General features: G+C 40.3%; 1 protein-coding gene across 1 annotated transcript in view; it reads right to left on the bottom strand.

The window, feature by feature from the left end:
• dars1 (aspartyl-tRNA synthetase 1) overlaps nucleotides 1–20,020 on the bottom strand; it is a 144,541-nt gene that overhangs the window by 81,252 nt on the left and 43,269 nt on the right. Inside the window, exon 7 of the mRNA XM_061926611.1 lies at nucleotides 3,435–3,537. Coding sequence (XP_061782595.1) covers nucleotides 3,435–3,537 — 103 coding nt within the window. The remainder of the gene's footprint in view (nucleotides 1–3,434; nucleotides 3,538–20,020) is intronic.

The following is a 20,020-nucleotide window of genomic DNA, read 5'->3' as shown; positions in this document are numbered from 1 at the left end:
AATACTCTGTTTCTAGGGGTGTAACGGTACGTATATTTGTATTGAACCGTTTCGGTATGGGGGTTCCGGTTCGGTTCGGAGGTGTACCAAACGAGTTTCCACACGGACATATTAAGTAGCGTAACGCACGTTGTGTAAACAATACACACCGAGGCACAACACATGGCATGCTAGCAGCTAACGGGCTACGATAGACTGACCATACGTCCTCTTTTCACCGGACATGTCCTCTTTTGCGGAGTTTCTTAAATGCCTCAAATGTCCGGCATTTTGAGTTAGGGTTGTGTGTATTTTCAATGTACGTTCAGGGTTAAGAAGGGGTTGAAAACAAAAACAAGTTGTGCGCGCAGCAGCATTGGTGAGGGAGGGGCAGAGACAGAGAGAGAGAGAGAGAGAGAGAGAGAGTTATGATAAACGCGCATGCGTTGCCAGTCTCTGCTTTTTATCCATAGATTTATCAGATTCAATTTTTTATTATCTATAGCAGGGGCGTCAAAAGTGTGCCCCGGAGGCCATTTGCGGCTAATGTTTTAAAGGCCCACGGCACATTCTAAAAATACTATTAAAATAAACAAAAACATAACAAAAGTGAAATAAAAAAGCTTAAAGGTTAAATGTAATATAGAAAAAGTTGCAATGTTGACTAATAAAACAAAGCTGTTTTTTTTTTTCTTTCAAACTGTAATTGCTCAAAACATAATATTGAATCAAAATCAATGTTATTATGAATTATTGACCTATCCAAGGTTCCCATTACTTCACATCAAATATTCCACTAAGAAAAATATTTTTGGTGGAAGATATTGCAAAATTGGTAAATAAATAACCCAAAAATGTATATTTTGATGTTTTCTTACTGTACCGAAAATGAACCGAACCGTGACCTCAAAACCGAAGTACGTACCAAACCGAAATTTTTGTGTACCGTTACTATGGCGTCACATTAGTGCCAAAAATCCGAGCGCATAAAAACTGTTATCGCGCGCTGATTCTCCAAATTCGTGCGTGCGCGCGACACCCTTTTGCGCGCGCGCGACGCCTTTCTGCGCGCTCTCTGTGTACTCCTGGCATCTCTCCTTGCGCTGTCATGTTTCTTTTTGGCACTTTGGGGGCGGGTATGCTTAGACGGCCACCTCCTTTCTGATTGGCTGTGAGCATTTTTCATATGACCAATCATTCTCCAGCGTAGCAACGTTGTAGCCATCTTACCTCGGACATCTAGTCTCAATCATTACATTGATGTCAATGGTACATGTACTAATTAAATTACCATAACTTGCTCGATTTTCGACCAATTTACAAACGGTTTGCCTTGTTACAAATCTTATTACATGTAGATATGACATAGGATGCTGTACCTGTTGAAATTACCTCTTTCGCTTTAAAAAACAAATGACTTAATTGTGCAACATAGTTGTGTAGGGTCAGTGTTAGTCAGTTCTCTGATTATTTTAAACTGTTTCAGAATACATTATTAAAAGGCTATTTTTAACATTTTAAAAACTAAATTCAAAGATTTCATTAATTTTATGGCTGAATCAAAAGAAATTCCATAAATTAGAAAACAAATGTTCAAGAAGAAGTGAAAATATAGAATAATGTTATGGTTGGATGTTATTGCTGGTGGACCAGTTCTGGCTGAAAGATGTGATTATGGTGTTTGTTGTCTTATTATATATTTGGGTCACATTTTGTATTACCCTGTATTGTGTTTATGTTAGAGATGCGTGGTTTGCGGGCACAACCGCGGAGTCCGCGGATTATCCGCGGATCGGGCGGATGAAATTAAAAAAAATTAGATTTTATCCGCGGGTCGGGTCGGGCGGTTGAAATAAAAAAAAATTTGATTTTAAATAGATTCAGGCGGGTGGCAGTTAAACCAATTCGGAAATATATATACATAGTTAAATGTTGTTACCCACATACGAAAAACGAGCAGGCACCTGCTGCATATGCCACAACAGAAGAAAAAAAAAAGAAAAGAGATGGACACTTTTACGGAGCGGAGAAGGCCCCCCGACGCCTCGCCGGGGGGCCCTCGACGCCTCGCCCGAGAGGGCCCCACCGGGAGCCGTAGCTGAGGCGATCCGCGAGAAGGGCCCGACGCACGTCCAGGGTCACCACCGCGCCCACCGCACCGACACCCCGCCTCGTCCGCCTTCGCCGCGGCCGGCGTCACGCGCAGCAGGTAAGCAGCTTACCTGCCCGCCACCCCCGTGGCCGGGGGCTCGTAACATGGGTCACTCCGCGCGCTCCGCCCGCGCAGCTTACCTGCCCGCCACCCCTGTTGCCGGGGGCGCGTAACAGGGGTCACTCCGCGCGCAGTGCGCTCACGAAAGGGGTGGGGCTCACCCTGGTTGATATAGACAGCAGGACGGTGGCCATGGAAGTCGGAACCCGCTAAGGAGTGTGTAACAACCCACCTGCCGAATCAACTAGCCCTGAAAATGGATGGCGCTGGAGCGTCGGGCCCATACCCGGCCGTCGCCGGCAGCGAGACGCGCTTGGAGGTGCGCTCAGCGCGGCTCCCATATGATTGCGCACTGGTGTGCGTCTGGGTCGTGACAGCGTGGCACGCGAATGTCTGTGCTGCATTGGATCAGTCTCCTTTCTTTAACAGGCAAAAGCTTTATAACCTCACTAATGCCTTGCATCGTCTATATTAGATATATAACAACGGGCGGGTGCGGGCGGGTGCGGTTCTGATCAAATGTTACATCGGGTGGATGGCGGATGGTTGACGACTTTCTGATGCGGTTGCGGATGAAATAATTGCCTATCCGCGCATCTCTAGTTTATGTGGTATGAAATAACCTTCATCAGCGCGCGACATTTTTTTTATCCACTTCTTCCTCCGTAAATCTTGATACATATTGACGATGACCCGCCCTGCTATACTTCTGATTGGCTCTGAGCATTTTTCACCATTTTTCGCCTGACCAATCAGAAAGAAGGGGCCGTCTAAGCATACCCGCCCCCAAAGTGCCAAAAAGAAACATGACAGCATGAGGAGAGATGCCAGGAGTACACAGAGAGCGCGCAGAAAGGCGTCGCGCGCGCACAAAAAGGCACCACGCGCGCGCAAAAGGGTGTCGCGCACGAAGTGGAGAATCAGAGCGCGATAACAGTTTTTATGCGCTCGGATTTTTGGCACTAATGTGACGCCATACGTTACACCCCTATTTGTTTCACATAAATGCAGCATTTCCCAGACTGTCCACAGCCCGATCTCATCTTTCTGGGCTTTTCGCGTATGTGTTGTGTGAGCACAAACACGCAGGAGTGCACGCATGATAATGCCTTGTAGCTTGCTGGGTAGGCGTTTTATAGATTGTTGGGCTAAACAGCCAAGCCATTTGGCCATCAATAAAGGCGTGATTACAGCGCTGTGCAAGACTGATTGACACTGAACGCTAGATTGTCCATTAATGTACCTTCTCAATGTGCAGCTCCACATCCTGCTGGGAGCAGCTCTCAATCTTTTGATCCACTTTCCTCACCGATGCCTCCACATCAACAATACTTTCCTTGGTGATGCTGGCGGGGGAGAGATGCACGAGGAAACAAATTAGAGCAGAGAAAGAAAAAAAAGCGCAAAGAAGAAAAAAAAAATAACTAAACAAATCTGCATGAGAAAGTGTTTTTTCATGAAGTGGAACATTCCTTTGATGTGTGTGGTGTGCTGTGGCTTTTCAAGAAACAGTAGGCGCCGGAAAGCACAGCTCACACTTATTTGTTCAGTGTCAAGAGGCAGCTACTTTCCGAAGGTACAAATTAAAACGACAGAACACTAAAACAGTGTAAGGCTGGTAAGACAAACCATTATAAGAGAATATCATGTATCACTTCAACATGAAACCACCAAATATAGTTGTATGTTCTTACAGAGCTTAAACAAAGCATGGCGGCATCATGTGTGATCTGCAACCTCTGGGGGAAATGATGGAATAGATGTTCATTCCCAAAGCTAACACCTGCATCAAATTAAATGTGTTCAATAAGTCTGCAGTTAAAAAAGGAGTGTTTACACCTTGGAGAGCTGTTGCACCAGGTGGATTGACATGAATCATGGCTCCAACAGGAGAGATGTCAATTGAAACAAAGGAGAGGATTACCAAACTCCTTAAAGAAGGCAATCAGTCACGCAATGTTGCAAATGACGGACCAAGTACAAACAACATGGCCTACCGACTGGGCCAGTCAAGGACATTTGTCCAGAAGCCACTCCTTTGATATCTTGCCTGTGTACTTAGGGTGATTGAGCATTTGAGCTTTGTGGCAAAGGCTGTGAATACTAATCCACTAGTGGGCACTCACTATTATGTTAGATCCACTATGGACTGGACTCTCACTATTATGTTAGATCTACTATGGACTGGACTCTCACTATTATGTTAGATCTACTATGGACTGGACTCTCACTATTATGTTAGATCCACTATGGACTGGACTCTCACACGATTATGTTAGATCCACTATGGACTGGACTCTCACTATTATGTTAGATCTACTATGGACTGGACTCTCACTATTATGTTAGATCCACTATGGACTGGACTCTCACACTATTATGTTAGATCCACTATGGACTGGACTCTCACACTATTATGTTAGATCCACTATGGACTGGACTCTCACAATATTATGTTAGATCCACTATGGACTGGACTCTCACACTATTATGTTAGATCTACTATGGACTGGACTCTCACACTATTATGTTAGATCCACTATGGACTGGACTCTCACTATTATGTTAGATCCACTATGGACTGGACTCTCACTATTATGTTAGATCCACTATGGACTGGACTCTCACTATTATGTTAGATCCACTATGGACTGGACTCTCACTATTATGTTAGATCCACTATGGACTGGACTCTCACACTATTATGTTAGATCCACTATGGACTGGACTCTCACTATTATGTTAGATCCACTATGGACTGGACTCTCACTATTATGTTAGATCCACTATGAACTGGACTCTCACACTATTATGTTAGATCCACTATGAACTGGACTCTCACTATTATGTTAGATCCACTATGGACTGGACTCTCACTATTATGTTAGATCCACTATGGACTGCACTCTCACACTATTATGCTAGATCCACTATGGACTGGACTCTCACTCTATTATGTTAGATCCACTATGGACTGGACTCTCACTATTATGTTAGATCCACTATGGACTGGACTCTCACACTATTATGTTAGATCCACTATGGACTGGACTCGCACTATTATGTTAGATCCACTATGGACTGGACTCTCACTGTTATGTTAGATCCACTATGGACTGGACTCACACACTATTATTTTAGATCCACTATGGACTGGACTCTCACAATATTATGTTAGATCCACTATGGACTGGACTTTCACACTATTATGTTAGATCCACTATGGACTGGACTCTCACTATCATGTTAGATCGACTATGGACTGGACTCTCACAATATTATGCTAGATCCACTATAGACTGGACTCTCACTATTATGTTAGATCCACTATGGACTGGACTCTCACACTATTATGTTAGATCCACTATGGAATGGACTCTCACTATTATGTTAGATCCACTATGGACTGGACTCTCACTATTATGTTAGATCCACTATGGACTGGACTCTCACTATTATGTCAGATCCACTATGGACTGGACTCTCACTATTATGTTAGATCCACTATGGACTGGACTCTCACTATTATGTCAGATCCACTATGGACTGGACTCTCACTATTATGTTAGATCCACTATGGACTGGACTCTCACACAATAATGTTAGATCCACTATGGACTGGACTCTCACTATTATGTTAGATCTACTATGGACTGGACTCTCACTATTATGTTAGATCCGCTATGGACTGGACTCTTAACTAACATGTTAGATCCACTATGGACTGGACTCTCACTATTATGTTAGATCCACTATGGACTGGACTCTCACTATTATGTTAGATCCACTATGGACTGGACTCTCACTATTATGTTAGATCCACTATGGACTGGACTCTTACTATTATGTTAAGATCCACTATGGACTGGACTTTCACTATTATGTTAGATCCACTATGGACTGGACTCTCACTATTATGTTAGATCCACTATGGACTGGACTCTCACACTATTATGTTAGATCCACTATGGACTGGACTCTCACTATTATGTTAGATCCACTATGGACTGGACTCTAACTATTATGTTAGATCCACTATGGACTGGACTCTCACTATTATGTTAGATCCACTATGGACTGGACTCTAACTATTATGTTAGATCCACTATGGACTGGACTCTCACACTATTATGTTAGATCCACTATGGACTGGACTCTCACTATTATGTTAGATCCACTATGGACTGGACTCTCACTGTTATGTTAGATCCACTATGGACTGGACTCTCACACTATTATGTTAGATCCACTATAGACTGGACTCTCACAATATTATGTTAGATCCACTATGGACTGGACTCTCACACTATTATGTTAGATCCACTATGGACTGGACTCTCACACTATTATGTTAGATCCACTATAGACTGGACTCTCACTATTATGTTAGATCCACTATGGACTGGACTCTCACAATATTATGTTAAATCCACTATGGACTGGACTCTCACACTATTATGTTAGATCCACTATAGACTGGACTCTCACTATTATGTTAGATCCACTATGGACTGGACTCTCACACTATTATGTTAGATCCACTATGGACTGGACTTTCACTATTATGTTAGATCCACTATGGACTGGACTCCAACTATTATGTTAGATCCACTATGGACTGGACTCTCACTATTGTGTTAGATCCAGTATGGACTGGACTTTCACAATATTATGCTAGACCCACTCGACATCCATTGCATCCGGTCTCCCCTAGAGGGAGAAGACCGCAGATGTGGGGTCACCCACATCTGCGGTCCTCTCCAAGGTTTCTCATAGTCATTCTCATTGACATCCCACTGGGTTGTGAGTTTTTCCTTGCCCTTAAGTGGGCTCTGAACCGAGGATGTCGTTGTGGCTTGTGCAGCCCTTTGAGACACTTGTGATTTAGGGCTATATAAATAAACATTGATTGATTGATAATATACATGTAATATTTTTGATCAAAAACATTTACAAAAAATTCTATCAAAAAAATGTGTTGACATTGTCATCGGCTTTTGAGTGAGGAGTTTTGAGGACAAAAATGAACTTATTCCATTTTGGAATAAGGCTGTAACATAAGACAATGTGAAAAAAAGTGAAGCGCTGTGAATACTTTCCGGAGTCATGCCGTTTATGGTTAAGAGCTTTGAGTATTGTCATAGAGGAAAAAAACAAGAGTTGCATTTTAACTAGAGATGTCCGATAATGGCTTTTTTGCCGATATCCTATATTCCTATATTGTCCAGCTCTTAATTACCGATTCCGATATCAACCGATACCGACAGTCTTGGAATTAACACATAATTATGCCAAATTTTGTTGTGATGCCCCGCTGGATGCATTAAACAATGTAACAAGCTTTTCCAAAATAAATCAACTCAAGTTATGGAAAAAAATGCCAACATGGCACTGCCATATTTATTATTGAAGTCACAAAGTGCATTATTTTTTTTTTAACATGCCTCAAAACAGCAGCTTGGAATTTGGGACATGCTCTCCCTGAGAGAGCATGAGGAGGTTGAGGGGGGCAGGGTTGAGGTGGGGTGTATATTGTAGTGTCCCGGAAGAGTTAGTGCTGCAAAGGGTTCTGGGTATTTGGTCCGTTGTGTTTATGTTGTGTTACGGTGCGGATGTTCTCCCGAAATGTGTTTGTCATTTTTGTTTGGTGTGGGTTCACAGTGTGGCGCATATTTGAAACAGTGTTAAAGTTGTTTATACGGCCACCCTCAGTGTGACCTGTATGGCTGTTGACCAAGTATGCGTTGCATTCACTTGTGTGTGTGAAAAGCCGTAGATATTATGTGACTGGGCATGCAAAGGCAGTGTTTTTAAGGCACGCCCCCAATATTGATGTCCGGGTGGAAATCGGGAGAAGTTCGGGAGAATGGTTGCCCCGGGAGATTTTTGAGAGGGTCACTGAAATTCGGCAGTCTCCCGGGAAAATCGGGAGGGTTGGCAAGTATGACTGGGAGACGCAACTGCTCTGTACTTCCCCCTACGTCCGTGTACCACTCTGTACAGCGGCGTTTTAAAAAGTCATAAATTTTACTTTTTGAAACCGATACCGATAATTTGCGATATTACGTTTTAAAGCATTTATCGGCAGATAGTATCGGCAGTCCGATATTATCAGACATCTCTAATTTTAACTCCAGAACCAAATGTGGTGTGGTCTCTTTTAGCCCCTAAACAGCTGCGACTATCATACCTGCCAACTTTTGAAATCAGAAAAACCTAGTAGCCAGGGTCTAGGGGCCGCAGGCCCCGGTAGGTCCAGGACAAAGTCCTGGTGGGGGGTTCCTTCGCCCCCAGACGCAAAATGATTGATTGCATTCAGACAGGTTAAAATGTTGCTAAAACCATCACTTTTCTATCAGTCACAGTGACTTTTCAAAACAAAAATATTACAGCAAAAATCATATGGGTTGATTGGCATGTTTATTCTGTAAGCTAACTTCAATTCGCGTAGTTTTCACCCTTTTTGGAACGGATAATTATTCCCGGATAGGCTTTTGAATATTCTTCACGGAATGACTGCAGTTTTCTTTTCGGTTTAAGACTCGTATGCGATTTTTCTCCGGCTGATTCCATGATCGTTCGCTCGTTTGGAAACAATGGCCTCGTGCTTGGCAGCGGTGCTATAAATAGCCTCGCGCATGGCATTCGGAATGGCTCGATAGGAAGTTACGACAAGCAGTGTCGATTGTCATTGTTGTTACGCGATTTCGTGAATAAAACTTAAAAAAATATTTTTTTTTTAAATTAATGAAAAACCGTATTTTTTATCACTGCAACCGTAACCCGGAATAGGTTGATGAAAACCGGAGTAGTTGGCAGGTATGGACTATACTCATTATTCTGTTAGCTCAGTTTGATAAATAAATCCAGAATTAATGAAGACAAGTTTGGCCATATGGAGGTTAACTGATGAACAAAAGCCTGACAGTCGGGATATACCCTAAAAATATAGTTTTGTTCTTTAAATTTCTTTAGACTTGGAGATGGCATTTCACCGCTGAAATGGAACTGACTAATTAAACTGCAGAAGAGGAGAATGCCATCCAATCGACAAAAGGAGATTTGCCCAGTAATATAATCACAGTCGTCAACAGTGGGAGGATTTACTTGTAATCCCGAGTCTTAGGTTGTCACTCATCAAACCAAGGTTTGTGAAGTTGGACATGACCCAAAAGCCTGCGGGAATGAGAGGACTGTAGCACCTGTTTTTGGATTTAGACATATGTGCCAAACATTTGGACTGCTGCGGCCAGGGATGTATATCAGCATGATTTTATTGATGCCAAATTTCCAATACCTATATTCCCTACAGATACCACTATTTATAGATGCTCTATTCCAGGGGTGTCCAAACTTGTGGGCCGTATATTCGCGCGTGTGTGTGTCTATATCATATTAATGTATTGGATATATAATTAATATCATTGGATATTATGAGCATGTCAGAGTTCAACTCCTACCTTATTTACTTCCGTGACGACCTCTTTATAGTTTTGTAATCAATCATAAATATCGAGCAGCTAAAATGCGTCAAACATGAATAAGTAAGGACAGAGAGTTTTACATTTTCCCATCATTCATTGTAGAGAGTGTAATTTTGATTTTGTTATGTGTAGACGTTTTTTATAATATTGATAAACTTCAGTGAGAAGATTCTTTTGTGTGTGACCATTTGTGTTGGTTGTATTTTCCTTTTTAATTTTGCGCCATGACTAGGGAAGGTTGCTTGCAAAGGGTCATAAGTAAATGCTGTGCTCGCGGGTTAACAGAGCATAAGTAATGATCTTTGTTCAATAATATTTAGCTATTTCATTTATTGTTGTGGGTGTGTGTATTTGGACCCTCCTCCACACCCTCCTTAACATGTGTTTTTGCTTTCAGTTGTGATTTTTATTCAAGTGGAATATTCTGCTAACAGACAAAGTATAATTGGTTTATTTAACTTAAACCAATAATGTTAAAATATACAAGAAATACAACTTTATTGCATTTGAAAGGATATAAATGCATTATTATTATTATTATGTATTATCAATACATCCGTGGCTGGTCCAATAAGAATAATGAAAATATTGTTTATCAGCAATAATTTTTAGGTCAATATATCGTCAAGCAAAATTTTGCATCGGCCTAGGCCTAGAATATAGAACATTGCACACGCCGCTTGATGGAATGCGGAGCATTACAGCTACAGTAGTCAGACGTACTGTGCTTCAACATACGGCTATTATTAAAGACGCCATGACTAGGGAAGGTTGCTTGCAAAGGGTCATAAGTAAATGCTGTGCTCGCGGGTTAACAGAGCATAAGTAATGATCTTTGTTCAATATTATTTAGCTATTTCATTTATTGTTGTGAGTGTGTGTATTTGAACCCTCCTCCACACCCTCCTTAACATGTGTTTTTGCTTTCAGTTGTGATTTTTATTCAAGTGGAATATTCTGCTAACAGACAAAGTATAATTTGTTTATTTAACTTATACCAATAACAATGTTAAAATATACAAGAAATACAACTTTATTGCATTTGAAAGGATATAAATGCATTATTATTATCATTATGTATTATCAATACATCCGTGGCTGGTCCAATAAGAATAATGAAAATATTGTTTATCAGCAATAATTTTTAGGTCAATATATCGTCAAGCAAAATTTTGCATCGGCCTAGGCCTAGAATATAGAACATTGCACACGGCGCTTTATGGAACGCAGAGCATTACAGCTACAGTAGTCAGACGTACTGTGCTTCAACATACGGCTATTATTATGGTGTGTATATGGACCCCTAAATGGTACCTCTTAGGAGACATTATCTGGCGCATTGTTTCAAACTATTTGGCAAAACAAACTTTTCTTACCTACTGGTACCTATTTGGGATCTGCATATGTCCAAAAAATTTGCGAGCGTCGGCCATTGTAGTCTGTTAGCTCCTTCTTTTTCTCGATCTTTTTCAATGATCTTTCACATTTATTACTCATATAATGTACAAGATAGCAGTACAGTAGCAACTTTAAAGTTGATAACTTTTAAAATGAAATCAAATCACCCTGCTGGCCAGATTCTGAATTGAGGTCATGGGGTCTCGCAGGCCAAATTAAAGACGCCGGAGGGGCACACTAGGCCCGCGGGCCATAGTTAGGACACCCCTTCTCTATTCGGTACTATATGTAATGTGATGGAAATAAATGTGAGAAGATTATTAATCACAACCTTTTTAATTTATTTATTATTTTATTTCATTATTATTATTCTATATTTTTTATATTTTTATATATTTGCACATTGTTTTTCTAGCATGCACACATCGCACTGTATGGAATGGCCTCAATCTCGTTACCTTGCGTAATGACAATAAAGCTGATTCTGATTCTGATTCTGAATTTCCACATGAGGGGCTAACACCAGGATCTCACAGCAGGGAAGTTGTGCCTTATAAAGGTCAACTAGGTTTGCAGTGCATGGTTATTTCAAACAAGCTAGCAGCAAAAATTTCATTTTAATACACTGATTTCTCAAATAACTTGGTTTGTACTATTTTCACACGTGTACGTAAAGTCCTGGATCACATGCTCTCTCCATTTCACGTACACTAGGAGGCGATTGCTTCGAGTGATTGTGGTAGAGGAAGTGGATTGTGGTGTGCAAGTGTATGCAGTATGTGTACAGGGTTCCCCTGATCATGGCGCACCGCGAAAGTAAAAAGAAAGCTGCCACACCTTAAAAAGGAGGGTTTTTTACGTGAAAACAAATACAAGTAATATAATGTGTTGTAGGCTCCAAAATAAATTACATGAAGTCTGACACTCTTAACTTTTATTGCCAATCTTATGCTAACAACCGGCCCAAATATACATGTGTATATACATATGTATATATGTGTTTATGTATACATGCATATATATATATATATATATATATATATATATATATATATATATATATATACATGCATACATATATATATATATATTTATTTACAGTACAGGCCAAAAGTTGGGACACACATTCTCATTCATTGGGTTTTCTTTATTTTCATGACTATTTACATTGTAGATTGTCACTGAAGGCATCAAAACTATGAATGAACACATGTGGAGTTATGTACAGTCGTGGTCAAAAGTTTACATACACTTGTAAAGAACAATGTCATGGCTGTTTTGAGTTTCCAATAATTTCTTCAATTCTTATTTTTTGTGATTAGTGATTGGAGCACATACTTGTTGGTCACAAAACACATTCATGAAGTTTGGTTCTTTTATGAATTTATTATAGGTCTACTGAAAATGTGAGCAAATCTGCTGTGTCAAAAGTATACATACAGCAATGTTAATATTTGCTTACATGTCCCTTGGCAAGTTTCACTGCAATAAGGCGCTTTGGGTAGCCATCCACAAGCTTCTGTTTGAATCTTTGACCACTCCTCTTGACAAAATTGGTGCAGTTCAGCTAAATTTGTTGGTTTTCTGACATGGACTTGTTTCTTCAGCATTGTCCACATGTTCTCAATGGGGTTTAAGTCAGGACTTTGGGAAGGCCATAGCCTGATTTAGCCATTCCTTTACTACTTTTGACGTGTGTTTGGGGTCATTGTCCTGTTGGGACACCCAACTGCGCCCAAGACCCAACCTCCGGGCTGATGATTTTAGCTTGTCCTGAAGAATTTGGAGGTAATCCTCCTTTTTCATTGTCCCATTTACACTCTGTAAAGCACCAGTTCAATTGGCAGCAATAGAGGCCCAGAGCATAATACTACCACCACCATGCTTGACGGTAGGAATTGTGTTCCTGGGATTAAAGGCCTCACCCAAACATATTGCTTGGTATTGTGGCCACACAGCTTAATTTTTGTTTCATCTGACCAGAGAACTTTCCTCCAGTAGGTCTTATAGTTTAGTCTTTATTTGAAGGGACAATGCACAGAAACATTAAGCTCAAAGACAGATATGTTCTGTACCAGATTATAGCTAAATAGCTAATTTCCATCTGCAGTCCCTGGCTACCTAAATTAAAGGGATACAAAAATCATGCAATAAAATTATGACAATAAAATCATACTATAGCATGTAATCAAATTAAGAAAAGTCTTCTATCTTTGTCCATTAGATCAGCAGCAAACTTTAGACGAGCCTTAAGGTGTCGCTTCTGGAGCAAGGGCTTCCTTCTTGCATGGTAGCCTCTCAGTCTATTGCGATGCAAAACACGCTTGACTGTGGACAATGACACCTGTGTTCCAGCAGCTTCCGATTCATTGCATACCTGCTTTTTGGTGGTTCTTGGTTGACTCTTGATCATCCTGACCAATTTTCTCTCAGCAGCAGGTGACAGCTTGCGCTTTCTTCCTGATCGTGGCAGTGGCAAAACTGTGCCATGCACTTTCTACTTACAAACAATTGTCTGCACAGTCGCTCTTGGGACCTTAAGCTGCTTTGAAATGGCTCCAAGTGACTTTCCTGACTTGTTCAAGTCAATGATTAGTTTTTCAGATCTGTGCTGAGTTCCTTTGACTTTCACATTGTCGCGTTTGTAACCGGGTCTAGTGATTGCATCACATGAGTCCTATTTAAATGGGCTCAGAGAAGTCAACAGGTGTCGTCAATCATAATCACTCACATGAAGTTAAGAGGCCGTGCCATGAAGCTCATTTGATTTGATTGTAACTTTTCTACATCACCAAAATTGATCATGTATGTTGCTGTATGTATACTTTTGACCCAGCAGATTTGGTCACATTTTCAGTAGACCCATAATAAATTCATAAAAGAACCAAACTTCATGAATGTTTTTTGTGACCAACAAGCATGTGCTCCAATCACTCTATCACAAAAAAAATAAGAGTTGTAGAAATTATTGGAAACTCAAGACAGCCATGACATTATGTTCTTTACATGTGTATGTACACTTTTGACCACGACTGTACTTAACAAAAAAAAAAGGTGAAATAACTGAAAACGTGTTTTTTATTCTAGTTTCTTCAAAATAGCCACTCTTTGCTCTGATTACTGTTTTGCACATTCTTGACATTCTCTCGCTGAGCTTCAAGAGGTAGTCACCTGAAAGGGTTTTCACTTCACAGGTGTCATAGCCATACTTGCCAACCCTCCCGGATTTTCCGGGAGACTCCCGAAATTCAGCGCCTCTCCCGAAAACCTCCCGGGACAAATTTTCTCCCGAAAATCTCCTGAAATTCAGGCGGACCTGAGTGACGTGTCGACAGCCTGTTTTCACGTCCGCTTTCCCACAATAAAACAGCGTGCCTGCCCAATCACGTTATAACTGTAGAATGATCGAGGGCGAGTTCTTGGTTTCTTTTGTGGGTTTATCGTTAGGCAGTTTCATTAACGTCCTCCCTGCGCGGCAACAACACACAATAACAGCAGTCACGTTTTCGTCTACCGTTAAGCAGTTCGTCTGCCGTAAACAGCAATGTTGTGACACTCTTAAACAGGACAATACTGCCATCTACTGTACATACATAAGTGACAATAACATCTACAGCTTTTAAAGAGTGCACAACTGCGCAAACAACAAGGAGACAAATCAGAATGCATCATCAGAGAGGGTGTTCAGCATGGTTAGAAAAATAGTGACAGAGAATAGAACAAGGATGGACAATTCAACCCATAACTCAACAATGAGTAGATGAGTGTTATGTGTGTGTATATGTGTAAATAAATGAACACTGAAATTCAAGTATTTCTCTTATTTATATATATATATATATATATATATATATATATATATATATATATATATATATATATATATGAAATACTTGACTTGGTGAATTCTAGCTGTATATATATATACTCCTCCCCTCTTAGCCGCGCCCCCCAACCACGCCCCCCCGACCACACCCCCCCACCTCCCGAAATCGGAGGTCTCAAGGTTGGCAAGTATGGTCATAGCTTTGATGCATTCAGTGACAATCTACAATGTAAATAGTCATGAAAATAAAGAAAACTGAGGTGCATCTAAACGTTTGGCCTGTAGTGTGTGTTGTGTTAAATATATATATATATATATATATATATATATATATATATACATATATATATATATATATATATATATACCGTATTTTCCGCACTATAAGCCTCACCTAAAAACCACAAATTTTCACAAAAGCTGACAGTGCGGCTTATAACCCGGTGCGCCTTATATATGGATTAATATAAATATTTATTTTCATAAAGTTTCGGTCTCGCAACTACGGTAAACAGCCGCCATCTTTTTTCCCCGTAGAAGAGGAAGCGCTTCTTCTTCTATGGTAAGCAACTGCCAAGGTAAGCACCCGCCCCCGTAGAAGAGGAAGCGCTTCTTCTTCTACGGTAAGCAACCACCCGCCCCCGTAGAAGAAGAAACGCGCGGGTATTACGTTTCATTTCCTTTGTGTGTTTACATCTGTAAAGACCACAAAATGGCTCCTACTAAGCGACACGCGTATAACGCAGAATTTAAACTTAAGGCAATAAGTCATGCCGAAGAACACGGAAATAGAGCAGCAGCAAGAGAATATAACATAAATGAATCGCGCCCACATCACAGATGGTGTCAAAAAACAAGTGAAGCACACAAATACAACACTCGCCGTCATTCCGGGTGGATTAACCAAAGAACTCCAACCGCTCGATATTGGTGTCAACAAGGCATTTAAAGCACGACTGCGAACGGCGTGGGAACAATGGATGACCGAAGGCGAACACACCTTCACTAAGACAGGGAGACAGCGCCGGACGACATACGCCAACATCTGCCAGTGGATCGTAAATGCCTGGGCGGATATTTCGGTCACAACTGTGGTCCGAGCTTTCCGGAAGGCAGGATTCACAGAACTGCTGGACAACAACAGCGACACTGACTCCGATGACTTCGACGAGACGGAGCCGGCCATTTTGGATCCCGTATTCGCCCAACTTTTTAATTCGGACACCAAAGGAGAAGAATTCGAGGGATTTATGAATGAAGAATAACTTCAGAAAGTGAGCGTTATGTTTATTTTGTGTGTTGTGACATTAACGTTCGAGCAACATTAAGTTATTGATGCACTATTTTGAATTTTACTATGTTTGTGATTGCACATTTGCACATTACCGTACATTTTGGGAGTGAACAGAGTTGTTAGAACGCTGGTTTTTAATATATTATTAAAGTTTGACTGACCTATCTGATTGTTTTTTTGACATTCCCTTTAGCGCAGTTAGATGCGGCTTATAACACGGGGCGGCTTATAGGTGGACAAAGTTTTGAAATATGCCGTTCATTGAAGGCGCGGCTTATAACCCAGGGCGGCTTATGGTGCGGAAAATACGGTATATATATATATATATATATATATATATATATATATATATATATATATATATATATATATATATATATATATATATATATATATATATATATATATATATATATATGCACACACACACACACACACACAGAGATAAATGTATTTCTTTGTAGCTGCAAATTAATGTATAAAAATGAACTGAAGCTGTGAGTCAAGTGAGTGAGAGGAACTACAAATGGCTAGGTCAGGGGAGTCCGACACGACAAGCATAGACAGGTCACTGTGCTCAGACAACCAAGGTCTAAACTTCAATATACTTTTCGTTTTAGCTTTGACTTGACCAAAGCATATTCAAAGAGCCTGATGAGATCATAAAGTAACCAAAGTAATTAATGCTTATCAGATGAATTAACAATGAAACGATGGGGTTACAATTACAGATCCACTGTTTTGTTGCCTTTATTAAAATATGGCAATGTGTGTAAAAATCCACAGTTACAGTCCCATGTAATGTAGAAAAGCTCACCCAGGGGGAATCAAAAATTAGTATTTGCACTCGTCTTCGCTTTCTATGTGCGGTTTCAATGAATTTAACTATATGTAAAGTGCGTTTAGGTTTTCATAACGGCCCTTTTGGTTAGGAGGATAACGAAAGAAGGTATTTTGCATAGCAGTAATTACAAATGTCTGATACGACGATATTGCCCAACTCTTAAAGGGGAAGTGCACTTTTGGGGGTGGGGGTAAATTTCGCTTTTAATCCACAATCCTTATGTGAGACAAGAACACACATCTTTCTCTTTTTGTGCAAAACAACACTAGCAGGAGGTGGCTAACTGAGAAGAAGATCTTCATTGTCACACGTACAGTACAAGGTAGTCTCTGCGGTATATTTGAGCCTTTCTCTCTTATTGTGCAGACATGGTGGAGCGCCCGGGGACCGTGTCTGGCTTGTCGTGGCTCGGCTCTTCGGTCGATGAAGCTTTCCTGTGACGTGATGTGTGTTGTGATGTAACGCAGGGGGGGAAAAACTCTTTTTTTCCATTTTAACCAAGTATAGCCGTGTATTTTTTTTGTATCGCTGGTTGCTGCGTGTCATTACTTTGCTGACCCCGAGTGACTTAAGAGTGCTGGGATTTAACTATCTCCTCATCCGTGGCTCGCTATAACAACGCCGGAAATGTGTCCCGTGAAAAACCGTCCGACCGGAACTCTCTAATAACTAAAGTTCCTTGGGTGAATAATAAAACTCACTACACCGGTATGTTTTAGCACTTTCATGGCGAGTTTACTGACAGATATAAGTAAGAACTTTACACTACTTTATATCAAAAATGACAACAGCGGAGGATGAATGTCCTATTACAAAAAGATAAAGAAAAGATAGAGAAAAAGAAGAAGCTTATCGACTACGGACTACAAAAGCGGACGCGCGCAATTTTTCAGGATTTATGCAGATCCCAAATACAGATCAGCAGGTACCAGAAGGTAAGAAAAGTTGCTTTTGCATAATATTGCGAAACAAAAATGGCAGATAATACGTCTTACCTTATACACACACCATAATAATACTCGTGTGTTGAAACACAGTACAATCCATCAAGCGGTGCGGCTTCATAGCTTACCAAAGTCGTACTAAAACATTTTGATAGATTTTTAAATGCCGTGTGTAATGTTCTATATTTTCAATGGAACATATAAAATGTTGGTGTTGTTTATTTGAGTCATATTGCCATCACAGTGCAGTCTACACGTATCTCTTATGTTTGACTGCCATCTACTAGTCACACTTATCATTACACCATGTACCAAGTAAAATTGCTTCGAAGTCGGTAAGCCAAACCAGAATTATTCCGTACATTAGGCGCACCGGGTTATAAGGCGCACTGTCGAGTTTTGAGGGGAAAAAAAAGGATTTAAAATGCGCCTTCTCGTTCGGAAAATACGGTAATAAGAAGCGAATCTTTTAAGTGCGATTTATTTTTAAAAAAAAGAAAAAGGGGGTTTGTGAGTGTGCTCACACCATGAATTGATTAACGTGGACCCCAAGTTAAAGTTAAAAGTTAAAGTACCAATGATTGTCACACACACACACACACACACACACACACACACACACACACACACACACACACACGGTGTGGTGAAGTTATTCTCTGCATTTGACCCATCACCCTTGATCACCCCCTGGGAGGTGAGGGGAGCAGCGGGCAGCAGCGGGCAGCAGCGGGCAGCAGCGGTGGCCGCGCCCGGGAATCACTTTTGGTGATTTAACCCCCAATTCCAACCCCATACCTGCCAACTTTTGAAATCAAAATGATTGATTGCATTCAGACAGGTTAAAATGTTGCTAAAACCATCACTTTTCTATCAGTCACAGTGACTTTTCAAAACAAAAATATTACAGCAAAAATCATATGGGTTGATTGACATGTTTATTCTGTAAGCTAACTGCAATAGTTTGAAATTATTTCGACAGTTAATGCCAGTTATCCTGTCAACCTTTCACAAGACTTCAATTTGTTAATTGAAAGTATAAACAGTATAAACACTTTTTACAGTAAACAAATGGTAAAACAGTACTAAACAATTCCATAAAAAAAAAAATTGGTGTCATTATTAACTTTCTGTCCAAGCTTGTATAATCTACTGCCTTGTTCAATTGAAAAAAATATTCTGTGCCTAAAATTCACATTTCTATCACAATTATCATACTGTAAACATGGTAAGCTAACTTCATTAAAATTAATAGTCCTGTCAATAGCATGGAATTACAATTCAAATGTAGTTTTTTTGTAAGCCTTTCAAAATAATTCTAAATATGAAAAATTAATGAAAATTAATTTAAGCCATCAGACACTTGAAAAGTGGCACATCACATCTCTAATGTAATCAACAGAAATAGCACTGCAAAAATATTAAGGACATACTTCTGTATTTTGGTAGTTATGCTGTCAACATTTAACAAGATTTCTTCAACTTGGACTTGAAAGCATAAATAGTATAAACACTTTTAACAGTATAACAGAACTAAACAATTCCAATAGATAACATTGGTGTCATTACCTTTTTGTGGCTAAAACCCATCGCTAGCAACGGCATTAGACTTGTGTTTTTTTGTCCCAACGTGGTCTTTTACATCGCTAATTCCTCCGTGTCCGATCGAAAAATCTTGTCTGCACAAGGTGCAATTCGCGTAGTTTTCACCCTTTTTGGAACGGATAATTATTCCCGGATAGGCTTTTGAATATTCTTCACGGAATGACTGCAGTTTTCTTTTCGGTTTAAGACTCGTTTGCGATTTTTCTCCGGCTGATTCCATGATCGTTCGCTTGTTTGGAAACAATGGCCTCGTGCTTGGCAGCGGTGCTATAAATAGCCTCGCGCATGGCATTCGGAATGGCTCGATAGGAAGTTACGGGAAGCAGTGTCGATTGTGATTGTTGTTACGCGATTTCGTGAATAAAACTTTAAAAAAAAAAAAAAAATTTTATTAATGAAAAACCGTATTTTTTAATCACTGCAACCGTAACCCG

Source organism: Nerophis lumbriciformis, linkage group LG31 (assembly GCF_033978685.3).
Source record: "Nerophis lumbriciformis linkage group LG31, RoL_Nlum_v2.1, whole genome shotgun sequence".
Classification (NCBI taxonomy): Eukaryota; Metazoa; Chordata; class Actinopteri; order Syngnathiformes; family Syngnathidae; genus Nerophis; species Nerophis lumbriciformis.
The sequence above is the reverse complement of the archived record's forward strand: the minus strand, read 5'-3'. Positions and strand labels throughout refer to the sequence as shown.